Consider the following 18362-nt stretch of genomic DNA (forward strand, 5'->3'; position numbering starts at 1 on the left):
AGAGAATGGTTTCCTTTAGTGATACATATATTTTATAAAATGTACTGTTTCACATGGCTTGATTTCAGCCTCCTGTCCTCCTGCCCCTGGAGTAGCAATGAGTTTTCAGCCTCTGTTGCAACACTGAGTAATTAACTGTTAATGCATCAGACTTCTTCATGACTTTGTTACTCCTTTGTGTCCTTTCTTGAGGACTTGGCATATAGGACCTCTAATAAGGCAGAAGGAGCAGGTGTGGGCACAAAAGTTTCCCCAGGGAAGCTAACCTTATAGTGCCTTTCCAAAGCTGTGGTCCTTCAGCAGTGTCAATCTGGGTATTGCACCCGACCCATGAATTCCCTGGGCTGAAGAACAGGCTGGGTCTTGGCAGCATCTGATAGCTCTTTCCAGCTCTGAACTCCGGACACTCACCCTGTTGTATGGGGAACGCTGCAATCTCATGGCCAGTCCTGATCCTGAGATGCGGTGGGAGCTGCACCTTTGCAATGATTTTTACACACCCCTAGGAAGTGCTTTCCAGCAGGCTAACGAAATAAGAACATGCCCAAGACACTTTTCATGGGAACTTTTGGACATGTTGTGTAAAAGAGTTACTGGTGAGATGTTACTCCCATGTTTGTGATCCAGCTCTGATTTATAAGCCCTGCTTCTGCGACTGCAGGTGTAATTTATTACGTGCAGGTTGTCTAGGGGCATGGGTTGCCAAGCACTGGAACAGGCTGCCCAGGGAAGTGGTGGAGTCACCGTCCCTGGAGGTATTTAACAGACGCGTAGATGTGGTGCTTAGGGACATGGTTCAGTGGTGGACCTGACAGTGTTACGTGAACGGTTGGACTTGATGATCTTAAAGGTCCTTTCCAACCAAAACGATTCTGTGATTCTGTGGGGTTCGTTCCTTGTAAATACTAAAGATACAACACTCCATTTCTGTTATGTGGGTCCATAGCAGGCTAGTGATCTTCATTTAGTCTTGCTGTTACCGCAGGATATCCCTGTTGCTACAAGCCCTGTTGATGAAGCCCCGCATGGGCACTCTTTTCAGCAGGGTTTGCTGCCTTTCATCAAATGAACCTCTTAATATTTAGAGGTTGACACCACAATGTACAGACAGCATCTGTCTCTTAGTTTGCATATTGGTTGCTGCAATGACAGTCTCTTGTCTCTGTGTCTAGGAGCAATTGGTCCACTCTGGCTGCTTTTTTGACAAATAATACCATATTTCCACACTGGGGTTGCCTCTGTTTCCCTGCTAACATCAGTGGAGCTTGTTATGAACAGAGAGAGAGACCAGCTGAAGCTTACTGTGCATCCCCTGCCCTTTTTTCCCTTTCTTCCTTCCCTCAAGCACATGCACTTACTTGTTTCTTTGTCTCCTGCCTCTTGCAAAGGTGGGGAGAGGGAAGGATCAGACATAAGCTGGTGTCTGCCCACTCCGGGGCAGAATTTAATGAAACACCTGTTTTTGTGTGGTATCCAAAGGCACCTAGAAAGTGGGTAGATTGCCCTGCCTGTTCCTCAGTGGTTAAACAGACTGATTGATTTGGAGATTAAAAAGGAATCTCCATCTTCAGTCAGCAGGAACACTGGCCCACACCATTGTGTGTTTTGCTTGCACCATTAGGTTTAGCATCAGGAATGCTTCAGGCCCTGAACCTGGGAAAAAATGAACCTGTTTATTTTGGACCTAAAAGCTTGTGGGCCTTGGCAGGCTAGGTAAAAGCTACAGCTCTTCTAACTTCTGTTTGAGACACCCCCGGCTCATGCTATACCAGGTACAGCATTTCCTTCGTAAAAACACCTACCTGGACTGTAAATGCGTGCAAAGGCGAATTTCTCGAATAGCAAGGGTGTTCTCCAGCATCACACTCCATTGCAGCTCTGTGCAAGTAGCTGTGTAAGGGCTTTTATTTTATTTTTATTTTTTAATGTTCCTTTCTAGAACATTTATCTTGGAAGTTAAGACTCTGTGAGCCTTTAGTACGTGTCGGGTGCTCTATTTTCTGAAGGAAACTTTACTGCACCAATTTTTAAATGTTTTTGCTCTCGGGTGTATCTTGCTTCCTAGCTTGTTAAATATGTTTTCTTCTTAGTGTTAGTTTTCCAGTGGGAAAACTAGCTGAAGCCTAGAGATGTCTCTTCTTAGTGCTTACACTTGGCAATACCAATGAGGATATGAGCTTGCAAAAGAGAAATGTAAACAATATCTCCCCTAGGTAGACATGGTCCTTCTCCATCCAGTGAGATAAGAGCCAGTGCTGTTTTATGTTCTAATCATTGTTTTTGATAAATAGTGTCCTGACATTAAATTAACGGAGGAGAGCTCAGAAAAGTGACGTTTGAGTTTAGATGGCTGCTTGTTTGGCATAGTGAGTTAATTTGATTTACAGATATCATACTATAGAGCTGCTGTTCAGGCTTGATTATTTTCAAGTTGTGGTTGAAAGTCTGCTCTACACTGTTGAGGAGAGATTCTTTGTTATTAAAGAAATGTTTATTTCTTCTATAGCGTCTGTAACTTTGTAAGTGAGGTGTGAAATGACATCTTGCTAAGCAGCAATAGCTTCTGGTTGCAAAGGGCTGGTTTTGAAATTGCTTTACATTAGCCATATCACATTGCTTTCCAGACATTAATCCTATGATTATTTTTAAATGCATCCATTTAGAGAGGTGAGATGGGGTACAGAAGAGGTTTTGCCTCCAGATCTGTTAAACTGTTAAAATGAGTGAGAATTTCCAGCTACCAGGCCTCTGTGGGGGGGATGTTGTCCAATTAATGCCATGCCCTGTTGTCCTGGTTTCACTGGGATAGAATCATAGAATCAATTTTCTGTTCAGAAAAGCTGCACGTTTGAGAGGACTCCAGCACCCGATATGGTGCTAACAAAGGTGATAAGACACTCTGGTTTAGTTCGTGGCCAGCCGTGGTTTGTGGGTTCCCGTAGTGATCAAGGCCATTCGCAGTTTCCAGTTAGCCAGGTGCTAAAGCTGGGAGGAGCGAAAGCCAGGGCAGCGGACCCGGGCTGGCCAACGGAAGTGTTCTATGCCATAAATGTCACGTTCACTGTAAATTGGAAAGTTTGCTGAGGATGGGTCTCCCCCGCAAGGGTTGCCATCCCTGGAGGGTCTCACCCATCCTTCCGCTCCCAAGGCCGGCTCTCCTGTTCGTTGTGACTGTCACGGTGTGCGACATCCAGCATTCACTGGGCTGAGTATAACTCTGTGTACTTATTATTATAATTAGTATTAATATTAGTTTTGTTATTTTATCAAATCTGTTTCCACTTCAACCCATGTGTCTCCTTTCCTTTTCCCGATTCCCCTTCTCAGCTGGGAAGGGGTCATTGGGTGACAGAACAGCTGGCTATAGTTTAGCCCCTGGATGTGGGCTAAACAGGGACATCTGTGATGCTCTGACTCAAATGAAACTGTAGCAGGACAAAATCACTAACAGCCTCTTTTTTTATTTTCCTTTTTTTCTCTTTACAGTAAAAAAAGCTAAGCTCCAAGGACCACCAGGTAAGCCATGTTCTACTAGTTGTTTGCAGCAATGGTAACACCTGCTCTCTCACTCCTCCTGCTCATGCTGCTCCCTCCAGGTTTCATCCAGCTCCTCTCCTCCTTCATGTTCTCCTTAGGACTGACAAAGCTACCCTGAGAGTCCAGGCAGCCCTAGTTAATGTAAAGCTGGAGGGTGTGACCTGGTGTCACAGTGCTGAGAAGCCTCTACCTGCTCATCTCACCTGAACAGGTGATGGATGAGGAAGGATGTTCCTTTACTGTCACCAATTCCCACTCCACCCTGCCCTTTTGTGTCATCTTTCCTCTGTCCCTGTTAACTACATGATCTGAAAATGTCCACTGAGCAGAACTGGTATGTGCCTGTCTGGATTCAGTGCCTTCTCCATCCTGATCAGGGTTGCTGGATAGTACCACGGAAGTGATTCATTCTTTTATATGGCAGTTCATAATGGCTGTGCTTGGGATTGAAATCCCATCTGCCAGGTTTTGTGTCTGCATAATAAAATAAAAATGAAGAGCTGATGACACACAGAATTTACAGACTAGGCAACTACTTCAGTGTGGTTCAGTAGCTAGCAAGGATTCCCTTAGTGGGTAAGTATGTTTCTTGAATGAAAGTTGATGTACAGTTTAAAAAAGAATAAGCAGTTTGCTTCTGGAATAATACCTATTCAGATGTTTAGATCCGAAGCAATTGCACAGCTGTATTCATGACTTAGTTGTTTAGCTTTATTCTCTTTATATAGCCATCCTCAGATTATAGCTGATGGCTTCCCAGGTCTCATTGTCCATATTCCGTGTCAGGTCAAGATCTGTGTGTGCACCAACCTTGAATTTCCAGGGAAGGAAAGCTGAGTGCCCAGACTGGAAGGGAGACTGTGTGTCTTTTATCTTGTCTCTAAAAAAGAAGCTTGCTCATGGCTGCAAAATACTTGTCCTGTAGTCTAGATTTAACTCAAGTGAAGCATATGGTTTCTTGACAAGCCCAATGTCCCAGGAGGATGAAAGTGGTGTAGCTAGATATGAGGGAATCTGCCTTTCAGTGACTCCCACTTCTTCCTGAGCTTCTGGATCATGTAGTTTCCCTTTCCTCCCTTTCTGTTAGGATATTTGAAGCTAGATGCTGGAACATGCTGTAGCAGCCCAGAGCAATGATGCGTGTGAATTTTGGCAATATTAAAATGGGCTGTGATCTAACTTATGCTGGGAATAGATGCAGCAGAACATTGAAGTATTAAAATATGTACACTGCTTTCTAGCTACTTAGCATATGCCTTGTTCCAGGTTGTTGAACCTGATAGATAGGTCTGAGGTGGTAGCTCCCCTTAAGAGGGAGTTTGTTTATTCTCAGAGGCTGATATTCAAACCTTGTATGTGTCTGTGAGTGGCTGCTTTTGGTTTTACCAGCAAAGAGAGATCAGCAACTAGGAAAAAAGTTGTTCCAGGCTTTTTCTTCAGATTTAAAATAAAAAGCAAATCATCTAAACAAAGCCTGTCTTGTCAAAATGTAAGTATAATGTGGTTCTTCTGGGTCAGCTGCTTTAAGCAATACAGATCAGTTTTAGCACATTTAGCATAAATCACTGTATTTTCCTTATGCCCCTGACTGGTCTGTAAAGTTCTTTGTGGACTCATCGGTGGAAAACCAGGTTGGAATTAGGAGAGCAGTTGGGTCAGAAGGGAAGAGGTGATAACGATCAGCCCAACTGCTTCTTGCTTGTGTGTTTGGCAAGTTTGTTTTTCGCTCTGCATGGTCTGCGTGATGGGCCCTATTCCTTCAGACTGTCTCTTCTTCCTCTTGCCTGCATTTCAGTAAGAAGCACCTTACACACAAAGTGTCTGTGTGCTTCAGGATTTTACACTCTTCCTTTGCCCCTGACTTACTGCAAGTGCTTAGTAGCCTGTTTTTTTTGTTTGTGCATGAATTTCTAAAAAACTGTGAATGAAAATTAGATGGCAGGTAAAAAACATCTTGAACATTTGGCTCCTTAACCCAGTGGTGTTTTCCCATATGGGCTTTTCATTTTGGGTCGCCCTGAGGTGCAATGTTTGGACTGAAAACCTTGAAATGTTGTGCTTATGTGATGAAAGGGTATATTGAAGGAGGTAACTTTTTGCCTCTTGTTCCTCAGATAAATTCAATACGTATGTGACCCTGAAAGTGCAAAATGTGAAGAGCACGACGGTAGCTGTGCGAGGTGACCAACCCTGCTGGGAACAGGACTTCATGTTGTAAGTACGGTGTTGTGCAGTGATGAGGTGCTTGTGGTTGAGTCCTTCCACAGCACTGATGTTTATATGGAGCTGCTATTGTGTTGTATAAATTGGAGTACTTGGGCAGGTAAGATGCACAAGCCTGGTGACAATCTAAATAATTTGGTTTTATTTTGAACACACTGACCTGTGCTGAAGGAGATGTGTGTTGGAAGATTGTCTCTGTTGGTGCCATGGACTGACTGGAGTAGCCTGTGTCCTTTAGTAGTACCAAGTTGCCTGGATTCCTGTCTTAGACCTATGTGTCAGGGTGCAGCGAGGGCTGGCTGCTCCCGCAGGGACGGGGAGCCAGAAGTAGAGTGTGGTAGGATGACTGGTAGGGCAGGGTCCTCTCCAGCCAGGGCCCGGTCCCACAGTACCTGAGCAGTGCAAGCAGGGCAGGCCTAAGGATCAGGCCAGTGTCTGCCGAGAGATCGGGTCATCAGACAAGTTCGTAGTAATGCGGCAAGTCTGAGGTCAGGCTGGGAGTGCAAGTTAGCAAGTCAGGCTCAGGGTTGTGTCTGGTAACGATAATCAGGGTCAGACACAGTCTAGCAATTGCCAATCAGATCCATAGTGACAAGGCAAGTCTGAGGCTGAGCTGGGAAGTCAGTCTGTGGGTTGGGTCTGGATTGATGTGGTCCATGGTCAGGCATGGGCACCGCTGCAGGCAAGCTGGAGACAAGCACACTGTATTGGGTTTGCATGGCAAGGTTTTGGTAGGAGAGGGGCTTCAGGAGTGGCTTCTGTGAGAAGCAGCTAGAAGCTTCCCCTATGTTGAATGAAGCCAATGCTAGCAGGCTCCAAGATGGACCCACTGCTGGCCAAGGCCGAGCCCATCAGCAATGGTGGTAGCACCTCTGTGATAATGTTCTTAAGAAGGGGGAAAAGTTGCTGCAGAATAGCAAGAGCAGCCATAGAGAGGAGTGAGAATTTGTAAGAGAAACAATTCTGCAGACACCAAGGTCAGTGGAAAAGCGGGGGGAGAAGGTGGTCCAGGTGCTGGAGCAGAGATTCCCCTGCAGCCCATGGTGAAGACCATGGTGAGGCAGGCTGTCCCCCTGCAGCCCATGGAGGTCCATGGTGGAGCTGATATCCACCTGCAGACCGTGGAGGACCCCACGCCAGAGCAGGTGGAAGCCTGAAGGAGGCTGTGACCCCATGGGAAGCCTGCGCTGGAGGAGGTTCCTGGCAGGACCTGTGGACCCATGGAGAGAGGAGCCTGCACTGGAGCAGGTTTGCTGGCAGGACTTGTGACCCCATGGGGGACCCACACGGGAGCAGTCTGTCCCTGAAGGACTACACCCCGTGGAAGGGACCCACGCTGGAGCACTTCCTGAAGAACTGCAGCCTGTGGGAAGGACTCACGTTGGAGAACTTCGTGGAGAACTGTCTCCTGTGGGAGGGACCCCGCGCTGGAGCCGGGGAAGAGTGTGAGGAGTCCCTGCCGTGAAGAGGAAGGAGTGACAGAGACAACGTGTGATGAACTGACTGCAACCCCTATTCCCCATCCCCTTGCGCCACTGGAGGGGAGGAGTTAGAGACAATTGGGAGTGAAGTTGAGCTGGGGAAGAAGTGAGGGGTGGGGGGAAGGTGTTTTAAGAATTAGTTTTTATTTCTTATTGCTGTACTCTGATTGTGATTGGTAATAACTTAAACTAATTTCCCCAAGTTGAGTCTGTTTTGCCTGTGGTGGTCATTAGTGAGTGATCTCTCCCTGTCCTTATCATGACCCACGGGCCTTTTGCTATATTTTCTCTCCCCTATCCAGCTTAGGAGGAGTGATAGAGTGGCTTTGGTGGGCACCTGCTGTCCAGCCAGGGTCAACCCACCATACACCTACAACATACCTTAGGCAAGGACTGAAGGCCTGTAGCTGAGCTTCAGTGGAGCTCCTGGACCACAGAAAGAGGGTATGCGTAGAGGCCACTGGTGAGGCTGGTTAGGGCAATAAAGGGCTGTAGTTAGTGCATGCAGGGCCTTGACATGGTAATCCTGGTTAGCTCAGTGTGGAAGCTGCTCTTGTATGTTGATGTTTTCTGCCATTGGCCTGATGCCCATTAATGTGTTTTCTAGCTCCCCTGCTGCAGCTTGAGGGGCTGCCAGTCCCTGCCATGAACAGCAGAACCAGTTCCAGCTCCCCCAGGGCTTCTGGTGCAGTTGGCACCTATGATTTGCTCTGGTCTTCATAGTCCTGACATGTAGCCAGGGATTTCCCACTATCTTTTAGAATGGTGGTTTTCTTGCTGGTGGATGAATGACTCATTGACATATTGCATCTACTTCTGTTTCTGTAGCTTTGTAAGATAAAGTGAACTAAATTTACTAAATCCTGGATTCCAAGTGCTTTTCTCTGAACCTGTCATGGACACTGCTGTTGTGGGGTGAATGATGTTGTGCTCATCTTGTGGAGTCAAAGCTAGTGCTGCTGGTTTTGACTGGGTCTGAGGTGTTTGCATAGTATCCATGGCACGAGACCCACGTGGGACTTTGTGAGTATGTTTCCTAATCCAGCAGCAGTTGGTTCTCCGACTCCAAAAGTGGGAAGCTCTTGCCTGTGGCTGAGGAGTTCACCTGGGTCAGTACAGTGTTGCCTTCATACCTGTGCTCCCGTCTCCCTTGTTTTGTGATGCTCTGCTTTTGGAGCAGCACATGAGGTGTGTGCTTCTGTGCAGAGAGTCTGGAGCCTATCATTTGGCATCTGGTGAAACAAGTGTGCTCCTGAACGCACCATCTTCTCAGCTCTGCAGTTCCTGGTCAGACAGAGGCTGTAGCTATCACTGATGTAAACCATGCAGTACTGGGGTAAGGTTGGGGCAGGGGATTGTACCTGTCTGCCGAATCACATGCCCATACCTAAGCTACTAACTCATTCTTTCTGTCGTTTGTGTTCAGTCTGTGGGCAGGAACTAGCTTTAAACATGGCCAGCTACAGAGGAAGCTGCTCACCAGTGATTTAAGAATGTCACTTCTTTGTGTTGGATGGCAGCCCTCACAGTTGCTCCTCCTCCTTCCCCTCAAGCAGCTTCTTTCTGGAACTGCTCTCCGGTATCATCTGGGAGCTTAGCTAGCATGCTGTAAGGTCACTGTGCTGCTCCGTAATTAGTTGCTAGGGAATATGAAAGCAGAATGTTAGCTGAACTACCTTGCCGTTACAGTCTCTGCTTCAGCCAGGCAACAGCACAGTTGTTCTGATGTTTCTTTCTAACAAAAATATTACGCGTGGCGGGGAACGTGTGTTGCGTGATCCTGTGTACATTAAGTTTCCCCAGAGAAATAACACTGATATTCCAATGCTACTATTCATTGGTTTGCTCTTTTTCTTTCTGAAGTTGGAAAAGGCTTTTGAACACAGTAGTTTTTCCCTGAGGGAAGGATGCTTTTACTGTCCGTGTTTGTGTTTGCCTTTTTTATGAGGCATAGTAGAACTATAGACTGCAACCAAGAAAATGCTTTCTATTTGTGTTTGTTTTTTTGCTTCCAAGCTCCTTGTGAGATGCAACACTTCAGAATTTGGGGCTCTGGAGATGTTTGAGTGTTGCTTATTTACCAGACCAGTAAAGCACTTTAATGTCTTCTTTGGGGACACCTTGTAATTTTGAAGCAGCTTTAAAAGGACTGCATATTTGCAGCAAGCACCTCTTGAGTGAAAGTGCAAACTGATGTTTAGAGCACGATGAATAAATCAGTGTTGAAGTTGTTAGGCATGTTTTTCATTTAAATTCTGTGTGTGTGTGGAAAGGGAGGGACACCAAATTCCAGTCTCAGCTCTTTTGTTCTTTAAAGCTATTCTGCATCTAACCAGAAGGTGGAGAAAGGGAGACACAAAGGCCATCAAAGCCACTGTACTGAAAATCTTCTTACTTTTTATTCTTGTGACCTGTGCTGTGAAGTTCTGTACAGAAGCCCATTGGGTGTCTTATGATCAACGTCTTGCTCTGTTGATGTATGTCGAAGCAAAGAACGTGGTTTTACAGTGTGCCTGAAAACACAGTATTTCTTTGTTCTCTTTCTGGCCTCACCCTAGTCCAGCCAGGAGAAAATCAGTTGTTTCTGTTGTTACTGTAAGTTTGTGCGATCAGGTAAGTATCATTTTCCAATAGGCAAGCAGTGGGAGGGCAGAGCAGTGATGGTGCAGGTGGCTAGTCATTAGCTTGGCCTTATCCAAACAGAGGGAGCTGGAGACTCAATTTCAGGATGCTGACAGTAAACTCATAATAAGCCTGTGTAATAGCTTGATTTTGAGCTATGTAGACTGAGTCACTCAAGTACTGGACGCTCCTGACCTCAATTCCTGTGTCCTTAAACAAGAACAGAAGCATTTGGGTTTAAAGTAGATATTAATGTGCTCTGCTGTAACTGTAGGGTTTGCCTTCAGCCTTGTAGATACAATACTCTCTTTTAAAGCTGTAAGAAGTCTCTGGGGCAAAGCTCAAATAGATGCTGGGATTTGCAGAAGTTTTTTTTTTTTGGCCATGATGGCAGTCTCTAGAAATTAGCAACTAATGTGCGTTTAAATTCTTTTGATAACCTTAATGTGGATACGTTTGGACAGAAGGCAACAGCTCTGTGTGTCCAAGATACCTACTTTTGGGGATTAGCGGTTGCACTAGGGGGAAGTCCCGAGCTCAAAGAGTAGGAACAATAGCCTTTCTTCATGATAAGTGCAAGATAGTTGCGTATCAACAGACAGCTCAGGATTCTTCTCTACTTCATTGTTTTTAACAGCATTCAGGCTATGCGTGTGTTATGCTGTTCTTAGGTAGGCGTGTTGTAAACCAGCATGGAGGAGGGAGGCATAAATGCTACGAAGCATTGGGAAGAAGCAAGTTTGAGATTCATCCTTTCCTTGCTGAGAGCAAAGATGCTAATGAAAACCTTCAGATAAGTATTTCCAAGAACTTGGCACTCGGTGGTCGTGTGGCTGTATTGCTTCTTGCTGCCAGAGATTCGCATGGCTCGAAGCCTTCTAGCGTCATGCAGAGGAAGAAGCTAGTGCTGGAGCAGAAGCGGTGCAATGCAGCCCTGAGCAATAGGTAGTGCTGCTAATGCAGCTATACTGAGTTTGTGGCTGTTACTTTTGGTGTGTGGGAGCTCCACTCACAGATAAGTGGTGGCATATTTGGACCTGCCAGGGTACGCTTGCATTGCTGTGCTGCCAAGGGAAGGGGGACACACGCTTTGTTAGAAATGGGGTGCCTGATGAAAAAGAACAGCTCACCTCTAGGTTTTGGCCCAAGATATGCTTCCTCCTGTGTAAGGAGCTGCTGAGATGACTTCCCAATTGTCAGTTCATGAATGAGATAGTTCAGGGTTTTAGTTAGCAATCAGAACTGTGAGAGATCAGTCATTAGAAACTAGTGTTCCCTGTGAGTATGAGCCGCCTCAACCGCATGCTTCCAGAAGCTCTCTGTAGCTTGACACAGCTGTGTGGCAAGCGTTCACTGGTATGATCATGGTAGTAATGCAGAACCTAAAGCAGAATTAGATTGTATTCTGCTTTTTCCTCACCTGTGCTGCCTTTTCTTTTCTTGCAGTGAGATCAGTCGTCTGGACCTGGGCCTAATTGTTGAAGTATGGAACAAAGGACTGATCTGGGACACGCTGGTTGGGACTGTGTGGATTGCTTTGAAGGCCATTCACCAATCTGATGAGGTTAAGCTGACACAGAAGCTTTATTTTGACAGCTCCAATGTTGATAGCTAATGTGTTACAAATCTAGCCTGGTACAGCCCAGGACTGTGCTCCTCAGCAAAACTTTCACTTGCAAAGCCAAGAAGGCTGGGTGGGGGAAGAGGGCTCTCAGCATCACTCTGGGTGGTGGTTTTTTTTGGTTGGTTAGTTTGTTTGTTTTTTTTTTTTTTTCAAGGATGCTGCCACAGTGAGACCAAAACTGAGCTTAAGTAGGTATCTCTGGTCTCATTTCACTCACATGGACTCAGAAAACAGGGCTTAATCTGTTAAGGAATGCATATAGTTGACAAGTGTCTGAAGTCTTAAGGACTGACTCCTTAGTCTGATGCTCAAATTTCTGTAAGTTCCTGCTAAAGACAGAGGGTGCCCTGATAACAGACAACCTGACCTTTAAGGTAGGCCCAGAGCATGTCTATATTCACCTTGTTAAAGTTTCTGGTTGCAGTGTTAGAGGGTCTCTAGTGGGGATAATATGAATTTAAAAAAGTAGGAAATGGGATGTGTCAATGTCTGTAACTACTGAATTTGGCAGTTCTTGCAGGTAAGCAGGACATGTTTGTTTCTTTATGTCAAGTTTCAGGGCAATTATTTAAAAGATTATTGAATTTGAACGGGGAGAGAGAGCTTATATTTTCCATAAAAGGGAAAGAGTGGGGGGATGTGCAGCAGTGTGGCCATAAGGTCTAGCTGGTGCTCAGTTCCTCTGGCTGTCGAGACACTCCTTGGTGTGTGCCTTTGAGGGCTTACCTTTGCAGTTCTACTGAAAAGGCAGTAGTTCTGCTAGGAGGTGTTTGCTGATTTCCTTGGTAAAGGCCCTTGAGATTTGGAAGAAAAGCTGTCAGAATGTGCTGAATAGATGTCATTTGATGTTAAAATCAGGTACCAGGTCGTGATAGTACTGTGAGGCTCTTCCTGGAGTCTTTTATCTTAGCAAATGTGTGAGAGTCGCTGAATAAGGACCTACCAGACTTAAAGCTTCACCTGTGTCTTATGATTCACAGGAGGGTCCTGGGGAGTGGTCTACGCTGGAGGCAGAAGTTGTAATGAAACATGACGAAATCTGTGGAACCAAAAACCCGACTCCTCATAAAATTTTGCTGGATACAAGATTCGAATTGCCTTTTGGTGAGTGCATTTCAGTAACTGACTCAGGGTGCTGACAGTGGAGTGCAAGTGTTTGGGAGCAACTTGAATTTTATAATCAAGTGTGCTTGTTCACAGTTCAGCCAAAATAGTTCGGTGCAAATTAAATCACTGGTGTTCATTTCTTGCTTGGCTTCTTTCTAACAAGATCAGAATAAATAGGAAGATTTGATGGTGTCAGAGTGCTGGAATGTTTAGACTAGCAGCAGTTCAAGAAACTATTAATACTATTTCAGGATTGTGCAGTCAGACATTTTGTTCCAGAGCAGGGAACATTCACTTCTTTGTATCTAGACAAATTTGGCTGTAGAAGAGGTCAAGTGCGTTGTTAGAGCTGTTTTGTGGTAGGTGCACTTAAACCCTGTTAGAAGCGTGCAGTTCAGTTAGTGAAACATTAATGCTCAGTGCTCCTGAACATTATCATTAGCAGAGTATATAAATAACTTGGTGTTGTAAGAAGAACGGCCTTTCTGGCAATTACTTGTGATTGAAAAGTACAGAATGTGGAAAAGTAGCTAATTGGAGCAAACCGATCTCAAGTAAAGTTGTGTGTCATTTGTTTGGATTTCAGTAAAATAAAATAATAAAAAAAAAAAAACAAACCCAAACCAACCAAACAAACCTCAAAGGACAGGCTTAAACAGAATGCATTCAAGTCTTACATAGCTTCTCTTTCCAGCAATTAGCTGACTCTTGGGACCAAGAACAAAGATGATGTTTTTGGGTCTCTTGGTATTTTTTTTTTCTGCAGTGGGCATTTAAGTGCTTCAAAGTTGTCTGTCATTGCAAGGCTTATCTCTCCTTCTCTGCCTGTTGGATTTTTTTGCAGCCACGCCCCTGGCAGCATGAGGAATTTGCATCATGCTCTAAGCACTGGCAGAGTATTTGTGCACCCACGGCATTTGGCCAGCAACTGGACGGATTGACCATCTGTTGTGGAAAAAAAGTTAGGTCATCTATTAGTCTCATACCCCCTTCCTGGTGGAAGGGAGGATGCAGGCCTTGGCCCTGCAGTGCTAAAATAAGTATAAATTCTGTCTTGTGCTCTGGGAGCTGAGCTGGGTGTGCTGTTTCGAGTGCCCAGTGGGCTGGATGGTGCAATTCAGGGTGAGTGCGGTGTTTTATAGATGTAATAGGCACTACTCGTTAACTACAGTCCAGTGTGTAAAGGAGAAAAGGTATCTGACATCTCAGCTATCTTAACAGCTAAGCTGTCTAACGTTGGTCTGGAGTCATCCCTCTTCCTCATGAAGATGTCCTGGTGATTCACTGCTGTGACCCTGTCACTGGAAAGTTTACTGAAATTGCTTGTTGCGTAAGAAGAGGAACAACTCACTTGATTTCCTTGTGAGATGAAACATTGGTTCTTTGGGGCAAGTGTTTAGGCTTCTGGGAGGGAGAGAACACAGCACATGTAGCTGAAGGCAAGGCTTGTAGCCGCTATCTTCTCATATAAGGTCATTCTGACATAGTTGCTGGTAAACTGCCTCTGCTTTAAAAGAAAATGAAGTTCTGGTCTCTCCCTATGCATTCAGAGAGTACCAAAAGAGAATTTGTTTTGTTCTGCAGTTCATGTTTTAGGCTGCATTACGTTTTGTGATTTTTGGTTTTTTTTTCCCAAGTATAGGGAAAAAGATTCCTGTGAACCATTATGTGTTACAGCATCTGGATTTAAAAAATAAAAAATATTTAAGGTGATAGTGTGCTTTCTCCCTATTACTGTACTCAAAACACAGGACTTTTTGTTTGTTTGTTTTGTTTTTTAATGGCTATCTTAAAATGTATGATGTTCTGTAGAACATAGAATTCTGAAAAGTAGGATTTCATGCAGAAACTGAAAACTTTAAGTAAATAATAAGTTTTTTGTGACTCCTCTGTTTTTAATACAATTGATCATTTAAAGCACATTTATTACTTATTCTTTTGCTTACTCTGCCAAATACTGAAATAACGGGAACTCCACACTGCTCTGTTGAAGGGTTTTTATTTTAGAGTGTGAAAAGTTGTCTGCCTGTCCAGTGTTTCATAATGTCCAGGAAAAATGGGCACATCAGTTAGCTCTTTCAAGGATTCTGCTGCTCTTCACTTGAAGAGTGCTGCAGTTTTTCTTGGATCTTCTCCATTTTCAGTCTACCCTGCCATGGCAAGGTCAGAAGCAGGTTGAAAAGTGGTAGGCACCGAGAGTTTGGGGTATTCCTCTAGAAGATAGCATCTGCCTGTATCACCTTCTCCAGCAGTGCTTCCCTTCACACCATGACTGAATGTCTCCTGCCATCACCTCTAGGATAGAGAAGGACCCCACAAGATGATGGATTAGGCTCTGTGTCTGTGCCCTTGCAGTACTGTGAGACTTGGGAGGGATGCATGGAGGTAGCTCAGCTCACAGCACTGTCTTTGCATCTCTCCCGATGGATTTGCTGGTCAGTTTCTCTCTAAGTGAAGAGTACAGTATGGACTTGTGCCCCACATGTTAAGACTGTGTTGTCATATGAGCTGGGAACTGCTGCTTTAAACCTACACAGAGAACTAAATGGATCATTGATATGCTGTGGAAGTTCTTAAGTCAGCAGCTCTGTTGCTGTAGAGGTAACGTTTTAATAACAGCACGTTTGCAGTGACACTTAGGAACATTATGTATCATGTTTTGTTTCCCAGGTGAAGATCTCCTGGCTATTGTAGATACACGAGAACTGGAGCGATGTGTGTATGTGTACAGCTTGTGTTGCTTTCCGAGTCTGGTAAAATACAGCTGTCTGGGATAGCAGCTTTAACAAAATAGTGCGTTCTTCCATTTGGCTGGGCTTCTGTGCTTTTTCTATCACTTCTGGCTGCTCTGTTTCATTTAGGTTAGACAATGCTCATGGATACAGTACCCCAGGTTACTCAGTCTGTGTATTTAAAATGTTTCATTGTATTTAGGTGGAGCTTGAGAAGTTTTTAAGGGATTCTAAGAGAATAAAGAAATTTGAAAACCAGAAAAGCTGAAGTCCTTGGTGTAAAACATGATTGCATATGCAAAGAGGTTTAGAAACTGGTTTGTTGTTTGCACTATATTTATCCTGGATTAGTTTGCTGCTTCTGCTTCCACCTGATATGTTCAGGATTCTTCCTCCCTGGTACTCTGGAGACTGGCAACAGCTAAAGCTGAAATAAATGCAGAACATGCTAATGCTGCTAGTTGTAATACGTGATGAAGGCAACTTAGAGGTGTTTGATTTTTTTTTTTTTTTTTTTTTTTTTTTTTGGATGAAGTTGTTTTTAAGTGTTTACCAGGCTTGGAGTTGGGAAGCAATTTCCTAACAGAGGCTGGTGAGAGTTGTAGTCTGTACTCCTGGTGATATAAAATAACCTTTCCTGAGGTCATTCAGGAGTGAAACTTTGTTAATGCCCAAATTTCTAATGGGATGAAGAACATCTATGGTGGCCTTGATATACCTTCCATGTGTCCCATTGCATGTTCCAGGTGCAGCTCTTGCTTTGTGTTCACTAGTGTTGTTAGTGTGACATTAGCTTGTGGTGTATAGGGGAGAGAGCAGACCTCTGAGCCCATCTGCAGTGGACATCTATGTGTGATGGACTGCGGTGCTGGGGACCAGACCGTCATCTGACGTCCTCTGCCAGCCCTGTGTTCTTAAATGTTCAATCTCGCAGAAACAGAATGACTGAAAATCCTCTTTTATAGAAGTGCAGCAAAGCGTGAGCGTTTGAAATGTGAAGTGTTAGTGACAGTTGGTATTAACCCCTAGGGTGCAAAGCATTTTTGTGCTTGGTAGTCTTTTAAAAATGGCAATAAACTGCCTTCTTGACAGGAGGAAGTGGTTGTTATTGGAGACAGGCTGGAGCAGCTTTCTCCGCTGATCATATCTGTTTCTTCTCAGGAACAAGACAGACATATCAAGGAAGGGAGACAGCTTTTCTTCTTGGTTGGTTTAGAAAATTTGCTGGTAGGGAGAAGAAGTCCTTGCTGTTATTGTCTTGATGTAGTGAATGTGTGATGGCACAGACTTTCCAAGACACTGCTTTTCAAGTGTAAAATTGTGCTGTTTAAAAGCAATTTTACTGTGTCTTCCTTTTTTAGAAGTGTAGCGGCTATGTGCAAGTCCCTCACAGGACTGAGTACTCAAAAATGCTTTTGGCTCCCAAACTATAGCAGTTTGGGTCTGTGCCAGGATGTTTCTGGTAGCTAATTGGAGTGAAAATGCTTTTAGTGTTCTTACCACTCCCAGGCTGGGAGCATGCTCATCTGAGTCCAGCCATCAGGTGGAGTAAATGTGCTTTGTTGTTTTATTGTTTTGGGAACTGTTCAGAAAGAGAAATGCTCAGCTCTGCAAAGTTATTTCAGTGAGAACTTTTGAAGATTCCTGTACCTCTGGAAAGGGAAGAAATTAGGTCTGGGAAGAGAGGAAGCCAAGTGAAGGCTTGTATGAAAGGGGGGAAAAAGGGGGTGTCACTGTTACTTCTAGCACTTGGTCTCACTTATGCCTACCTAGGGTATGCCCCAGCTGAGGACTTGCTGCTTGGGAAAAACTCAGGTGGCACAAGGTGATGTGCAAGGATTAGAACAAGGACCACCAAGCCTGAGGTGAAGAAAAGCTTTAGGGCTGAAACTCCTGGTTATTGCCAAGCTAAAGATCTCTAAGTGGGAGTACTGTCATGTTTAGGTACCTGACAGGGTCTAACTGTGAGTGAAGTGGTGTGTATAGATGCAGCAAATTCTGCTCTAATTCCTTCCTCCGTCTGATAAGTCTCTGTACTGCTATGTCCCCATTTCTGTGGTTGTGCAGTGTATCCAGGTGTCAGGGCCCTGGATGTGCTGATAAATCTTATTTGCTCTGGGCAGACTCACCTGGGACCTCCACCCCAACCCCCTGCTTATGGGCCCAGGAGTCCCACTTCAGCTCAGCTCTGAGCCTTCACTCCTGTGTGATGCTGTGGGAGTTACTGATCTCTCACCTTAGCCAGAGCCATGTCTGTGCCTGCTTATGGACCCCATAGATCCAGGCCCAGATGTGGACTGACTTCCTGGTTTGACCTCAGACCTGCCTTGTCACCCTGCCTGCTGATCTGGGCTCCTGATTGAACCTGGCCATGATCTCTGGGCCTGCCCTGCTCATCTTGCTCAGGTGCTGTAGGAGGGGACCTGGCTGGCAAGTGTCTTGCCCTGCCAGCCATGCTCCCTTGCCTCCCTTCCCTTAGGGAGCAACCAGACCTTGCTGCTCGCTGACACCAGGAGCCCAGAGAAGACAGAGGGTTCAGGTTCCAGCTGAAGACAGTAGTTGGAGCAAGGACAGTAAAGCTTGCAACCTTTTAGTGTTGGTATCAGATTAAGAAACCTCAAAAGCTAGTGAACAGATCTGCTCATCTCCTCTCTCTTCTTGTTCAGCAGTTTTGTTTCACTGACATATGGCCTTGTTCCTCTTGTTTATCAGGCTTGATGTCAGTGGAGTCCTGAGCTGGCATCAGATGGCCTCTGTTTGGACTAGTTCAGCTTCTTATCTTGTAAGCAAAAGTTAATGTAGCAAAGTAACTTGGACTTGTAATCAAAGCTGAACAGTGATGTAGGAGCTGGAGAGTGGACATGGCCTTGCAAGCAGTCAGTCTGTGATCTCTGCACTAGGGATTTCCGTTCTCTGTGTTCCAAACCACCAGCTTCAACTAAACAGCTGACAGAGGTGAGACACAAATGGATGGTGAAACTAAAAGACAGTTATAAACGGCTTCCTCAAAAAATCAAGAATTCTATCTCATTGGTC

The 18362-nt window shown here is 44.9% G+C and overlaps 1 protein-coding gene across 2 annotated transcripts in view; it reads left to right on the forward strand.

Moving 5' to 3' along the window:
• The first annotated feature begins 1065 nt into the window (after positions 1 to 1065).
• UNC13B (unc-13 homolog B) overlaps positions 1066 to 18362 on the forward strand; it is a 197899-nt gene continuing 180602 nt past the window's right edge. For both annotated transcript variants that reach the window (XM_068422034.1, XM_068422033.1), the window contains exons 1-5: positions 1066 to 1087; positions 3487 to 3516; positions 5652 to 5751; positions 11310 to 11427; positions 12468 to 12591. In XM_068422034.1, coding sequence (XP_068278135.1) covers positions 1066 to 1087; positions 3487 to 3516; positions 5652 to 5751; positions 11310 to 11427; positions 12468 to 12591 — 394 coding nt within the window. The remainder of the gene's footprint in view (positions 1088 to 3486; positions 3517 to 5651; positions 5752 to 11309; positions 11428 to 12467; positions 12592 to 18362) is intronic.

Source organism: Nyctibius grandis, chromosome Z, assembly GCF_013368605.1.
Source record: "Nyctibius grandis isolate bNycGra1 chromosome Z, bNycGra1.pri, whole genome shotgun sequence".
Lineage (NCBI taxonomy): Eukaryota > Metazoa > Chordata > Aves > Nyctibiiformes > Nyctibiidae > Nyctibius > Nyctibius grandis.